Source organism: Mandrillus leucophaeus, unplaced genomic scaffold (genome assembly GCF_000951045.1).
Source record: "Mandrillus leucophaeus isolate KB7577 unplaced genomic scaffold, Mleu.le_1.0 Scaffold24, whole genome shotgun sequence".
NCBI lineage: Eukaryota > Metazoa > Chordata > Mammalia > Primates > Cercopithecidae > Mandrillus > Mandrillus leucophaeus.
Genome location: NW_012102476.1, coordinates 2,179,040 through 2,185,190, shown reverse-complemented (window position 1 = coordinate 2,185,190; position 6,151 = coordinate 2,179,040). Strand labels below are relative to the sequence as shown.

The following is a 6,151-nucleotide window of genomic DNA, read 5'->3' as shown; positions in this document are numbered from 1 at the left end:
AAAAAAAAAAAAAAAAAAAAATCAATTTTAACAAAAAGAATAAAATATGATTTGTGGGCCAGGCAGAGTGGCTCATGCCTATAATCCCAGCAATTTGCAAAGTTGAGGCCAGAGGATCACTGGAGGAGAGGAGTTTGGGACCAGCTTGGTCAGCATTACAAGACGCCATCCCTACAAAAATTTGAGAAAATGATCTGCACGTGGTGGTGGGCACCTGTAGTCCCAGCTACTTGGCAAGAGAAGGCAGGAGGATCAGCTGAGCCAGGAAGGTTGAGGCTGTAGGTGGCTGTGACTAGGCTAATCTACTCAAGCCTGAGGGACAGAGTGAACCTTGCCTTGATAAATAAATAAATAAAATTTAGTTAAAATAAATTATGATTCAGGACCAGTCTGGCCAGCATAGTGAAACCCCGTCTCTACTAAAACAAGCAAAGAAAACAAAAACAAACAAGCAAAAACAAAAAAAAAACAAAAAAACAAAACATAAAAATGAGCCAAGCATGGTGGCAGCACCTGTAATCTCAGCTACTCCGGAGGCTGAGGCAGGAGAATCGCTTGAACCCAGGGATAGATGTTGCAGTGAGCCAAGATCATGCCACTTCACTCCAGCCTGGGCATAAGAGCAAAACTCTGTCTTGAAAATAAATAAATAACTAAATTAAATTAAATACTATTTTTATTTGAGCTGGACTCACTGGCTTATGCCTGTAATCTCAGCACTTCAGCCTGGCGGATCCCTTGAGGTCAGGAGTTCAAGACCAGCCTGGTCAACATGGTGAAACCCCATCTCTACTAAAAATATAAAAATTAGCTGGGCATGGTGGTGTGCACCTGTAATCCTACCTACTCCAGAGGCTGAGGTGGGAGAATCGATTGAACTGAGGAGGTGGAGGTTTCATTGAGCCAGGATCATGCCACTGTGCTCCGGGCTGGGCGATAGAGCAAGACTCAGTCTTAAAACAACAACAACAAAACTATGACTTGTGTTCAATGCAGAGTCTCTATTTCAAGTCAAGAGAAACCCTGAGCTGAAAGAGTGATCGCCCACTGGGGCCAAAGACGGCCACCTCCCCACTCCAGTTCCCCAACTTGCCCTGTTTGGAGAGGGGAGAGGGTCTGGAGAAGTAAAACCCAGGAGATGAGTGGAGGAGGAATGTCTGTTTAATCCCAGCACATCCTCTGCTGTCCTGCCCTGTGTCGTTGGGGGATGGTGAGTCCACCAGGCAGCGTCACTTTTTCTTGGGCTCCTTACAAGCCACCACGTACCTCTGAGCCACATTGAGGGGAGGGGAATAGCCGTCTGCATAGGAGGTGTCTTCAAACAGGACCGAGTAGTCATCCTGGGGCTGTGGGGCAGGCAGACAGGAAGGGCTGCTCAGAGAGCCCCAGGCCAGGACAGGCACCCCCTTCTCCCAGCCTAGACCACAGGAGCCTCTGGGCCGTGGACTCTCAGCCACTCTCATCATCCTTCACTCTGGGGTCAAGAAGTCTTGGCCCAGTCCCTGCTGCTACACAGCTATTTTCTCAGTGGCTGGAGACCCAGGGCAGTGAAAAGGGTGGGGAGAGGAAGGGGCGTTGACTCCCTCCCAGTGGGGCCATAGCTGGAGGGTCTGTTGCCTTTTAGGGATGCTGTGTTTAGAGGACCGAGGGCAGCCCAGAGGGTGGCAGACGGGGATTCTGGCCTCAGGTGGCTTGTGTCCCATGTCACCAGGAGCACAAGGAGGCAAGAGCTCGGGGCTCAGGGCAGGAGATTCCCATCCAGAGCTGGTTCTCCTGGGGCTGCAGAAGGGATGCTGCTGACTCGGGGCTTGCCAAGGCTACCAGGGTTGGCAAGGGGTCAGTGGCCTTTGGGGCTGGAGTGGAAGAGGGAGGGCTGCTGGCAGGTCCCATTAGCTCGGGAGATGAGGACAAAGGGGACAAGGAAGGGGACACTAGCCTCTCTAATCAGCCTGTTCCTGGTGTCACCAATGACCTCTCCCCTGGAGGCTGCTTTACCTGCTGTGGAGGCGTGTGGATCAGGGCGTGGTGGTAGCAGGTGGTTTGGGGATACAGGGCCATGATGAGCTGCTCCCTCTGGAACAAGGCCTTGGGGTCCATCTGGGGGTTGGCCTTCCACTGAGGCCGTGACTGCCAGCTCAGGGTGTGTCTCCTCAGGGTTGTGTCAATCTGTGGCTGGGGGCACTCCTTCCCAGTTTGACGGCTGTTGTGATACCTGGGTTCTCCTCTTCTTGGTTTAAAATAAATTAAGCAGGCGGGGCGCGGTGGCTGACACGTGTAATCCCAGCACTTTGGGAAGTTCAGGTGGGTGAATCACCTGAAGTAAGGAGTTCGAGACTAGCCTGGCCAACATGATGAAACCCTGTCTCTACTAAAAATACAAAATTAGCCAGGTGTGGTGGTGAACCCTGTAATCCCAGCTACTCGGGAGGCTGAGGAAGGAGAATCGCTTGAACCCAGGAGGAGGAGGTTGCAGTGAATCGAGATTGCACCACTGCACTCCGGCCTAGGCCACAGAGCGAGACTCCATCTAAAATAATAATAAATAAATAAATAAAATAATTTAAACAAGAGACGTACAGCAAAAGAAGTGCAGCATAAAGTAACTTATTGCAAAAGAAAAACTGTATTTTGAAAGTTAAGTGCATAGTAGACAATACACCTTGAGCGAGTTCAGAACGGGCTGCTCAGCAGGGTGGGTCAGTGTTAATTACTGCAGGAAAACTCCCCTTATGGGAATCTCACACAATTTTTCATAATGGGTGGGAAGCGGCGTCACTAGTAAGCATGATCTGGGTGGTCCTCTGGGTGCACATGGGCATTTGCTATACATGCCTGTTCCTAGGACACATGTGTCATTAGCATTTTAAATCTCCACCCAGGGGTGTGGTTTTTACTATTAAAATGAGCAAAGGGTCAGTTTGAGGACAGGTAAAATCAAAATGCACATGTTCTCAAAAGGGAAAGTCCCTACTGGGGATAGCTTTGCTTGAACTCAGTGACAGGGCGAATGCTGAGGCTTACTGTGTTGGCCATGCGGTCACCAAGGTCGCAGCATCCTGAGAAGGTGGTTGTCTCCTTGACTACCTCTCCTGCCTTGCCCAAGTTCCATGACCCGCCCTGGCCCAAATAAGGCCTCCGGGTCCATCTCGGGGTTGGCCTTCCACTGGGGCAGCGGGATGATCCAGCGTCAGCTCAGGGTGTGTCTCCTGGCTGTAGAGGGACTTGTGTCAACCTGTGGCTGGGTGGGGATGCTCCTTCCCAGCCGTTAGGCTGCCCCCAGGCTCCGTGCCTGGCCCTGGCCTGGACACTCACTCTGCCTTCTTCATCAATGTCATCTACCTCATACCTGTGGACAAAAGGAGGAAAACACTGGGTGTAGCCAGGGGCGCAGTCCCTGTCAAGGAGCGTGGAGGACCGGGGCAGGGCGAGGACCTGGTGCGCCCTGCACAGCTGGCCCTGCTCACATCACCCTCTGTGGAGCTTTTCTCCAGCTGAGCAGATGGGAAGCAGAGCGGCAGCCCAGGCAGGTGCAGCGACCAGAGAGTAGCCCCGGGGCTGGTGTCACTCACTTGTTGGTGGTATGGCTGTAACTGACCACCTCGGCCAGGATCCATTGCTCGTCCTCATCCACGGCCTTCACCCGGGCAGCCACCTTGTCTCCAGGTCTGGCCACATAGTCCCCTGAGGCGGGGATGGCCCCACAGAGGGGTGGAGGCCTGTGAGTAGAACAAAAGGTCAGTCCCAGCCCCTGGGTACCAGCCCCTTCCTCGCAGCTGCTGCCCTCACTTGTCACTGGGCTTCCCGATCCACAGGGGCAGGGTCATGGCCGACTGCTGCAGCAGGGTCATCAGCACCCCTCTGCGCATGGTCTTCCGGGGTGGCTCCGAGTCACTGTAGAGACCTGCGATCTTGGCCGCTGTGGGAAGGAAGGGAGGCAGGTGCTAGCCCTGACCCCCCAGCATGCTGCACTGAGCTGTTGGAGGACCCCCTGGGAGCACCCAGTCCCAAGTGAGCCTGAGGGCCCAGCAGGACTGTGACCCGATCTGCCAGGTGTCCTACAGGGGCTGCTGCACTGAATTACATATGGGTGAGACGGCAGCACAGCGGGCACCCAGGGGAAGGAACCCAGAGCGAGGTCCTTACTTGGGGCTTCAACCTAGCCCCAGGCCCTGCTGCTGCCCGAAGTCACGCCCCCTGCACCTGCCCACTTCAGGCCCCGCCTCCAGACCAGGTACCCACCTGTCCCTCCTTCTCTCCCTCCCAGTGTGCCCACCAAGATCCCTACGCTGGCCTGCATCCTGGATCATCACCTCCGCCCCAGCCAGCTCCTCCCCGGAGTTCCACCTCCGAGATTCCCAGGGCACCGGCTCCCCTTCATGCTCCTCCTCTGCGACAGGCCCCGTCCCCGCCCTGGACGCCCCACCTATGTCATAGGCCTGCCCACTCCTCCCTCTCATCAGGCCTGTGCCTCGCGGGGTCCGCGTCCTCCAGGAAGCCTTCCTCCTGGCACAGAGACCCTCCCCATCTCACTAGGAGTGCAATGGCCTGATTTGGCTCCCTGCAACCTCCGCCACGCCCCCTGCCCCACCTTTCAAGCAATTCTTTCAAGCAATTCTCCTGCCTCAGCCTTTCCAGTAGCTGGAATTACAGGCACGTGCCACTATGCCTGGCTAATTTTTGTATTTTTAGTACAGACGGGGTTTCACCATGTTGGCCAGGTTGTTCTCGAACTCCTGACCTCGAGTGATCCGACCGCTTCAGCCTCCCAATGTGTTGGGATTACAGGAATGAGCCACTGTGCTAGGCCTGGGCCCTGCCTGTTGTGCGATCTCTGGGGTGGGATTGGAGGGGACCCGCGGTTGGGCGCGGCAGGGCTCACAGGGACACCCCCGTTCTCCTCCCCAGGGAGATGATGTTCGTCCTGCACGCCTTCCTGTCCGCCGTGGCCGCCCTTCGGGTAAGGAAGGAGACAGCGCAGCGGCAGGCGGGCGAGGGCTTGGGGTCCGCCCGGTGGCCGGAGCCGCCCTGACGCCCCCGTACCCTGCCGCGGTTGGAGTGGGCCTGGCACCCCCGTCCTAGGCGCGCCTCCTGCTCCCGCTGCACCCCGACCTCCGCCGGGACCTCTGCCCGCCGCGCTGCACGGGCGCTGGCCTTCCCGGCCCCAGGGCGCCGTGCAGGTTCCTTTGCTGACGCCAAGCCTGAGCCTGAGCCGGACACGGGGTCCAAGAGGCCTGTGAGCCCTGCGCGCCCGCGCGCTCCAGGAAACGTCCACCCCAGGCAGGGAAGCTTATCCTCCAGAGGACTTTGGATTCCAGCTGTTGAGGAACCAGGAAACGCCCTGACAATTTTGCGACCCTGTCCCCGTCTCTAAGATGGGGATGATAGTATTTATGGCGATTCCTGAGCACAGCAGGACTTGCTTTTTTCCTTTGTCTGGAAGGTTCTTCTCTACACCTTCTGCCTTGATAACCTGCCACCTGCACAGGGAGGTCTTCCCTGGCTCCCGATTTAAAATTGCAGCTCTGATAAGCCGGGTACCATGGCATATGCCTGTAGTCCCAGTTACAGGGGAGGTTGAGGTGGGAGGATCGCTTGAGCCCAGGAGTTGGAGGCTGCAGTGAGCTATGATCGCTCCACTGCACTACAGCCTGGGCAAAAGAGCAAGAAACAGTCTCTAAATATATAAAATAAAATTGCACCTCTTGTGTACTTCCCCGTCCGCTCCTTTTCCTGAATACTTACTATCTGACCTGCTAGGTGTTTTATTGCTCTCTTTAGTCTCTCCCACCCCAACCTTTGCACTAAACTGCCCAAGGACAGCTCTTGTCACTGCCGTAGAACAAAGTTCAGCACAGAGACGATGGCCAAGAAATAGTCAATAAAATAATGGACGATGGGCGCCTTCTACTGAGCTCCCGCTAATTGTGAGTGAGTAGAGGACTTGCCCTGGGGAAATTCAGTGACCTGCTGGGTGTTGCTGAGCTGTGAGGAAGTTCAGGTCCGGCTGCAGTGGTGAGGCTGTGACTCAATCAATCGCTGCTGATGCTCACAGGACGTTCACTAGCTTAGTCCCAGGGGGCAAGGATTTTAAACCCCCATGTCCATTTCCTCATCCATAAGATGCAAATAACAGTCACCCCTTCCTCACGGG

At 55.3% G+C, this 6,151-nt stretch overlaps 1 protein-coding gene across 1 annotated transcript in view; it reads right to left on the bottom strand.

Annotated features, from left to right (window-relative positions):
* LOC105541399 (SAGA-associated factor 29 homolog) overlaps positions 1–6,151 on the bottom strand; it is a 55,565-nt gene that overhangs the window by 29,171 nt on the left and 20,243 nt on the right. Inside the window, exons 2-3 of the mRNA XM_011982376.1 lie at positions 3,787–3,916; positions 3,570–3,716 (exon numbers count right to left, since the gene is read on the bottom strand). Coding sequence (XP_011837766.1) covers positions 3,570–3,716; positions 3,787–3,866 — 227 coding nt within the window. The 5' untranslated portion in view covers positions 3,867–3,916. The remainder of the gene's footprint in view (positions 1–3,569; positions 3,717–3,786; positions 3,917–6,151) is intronic.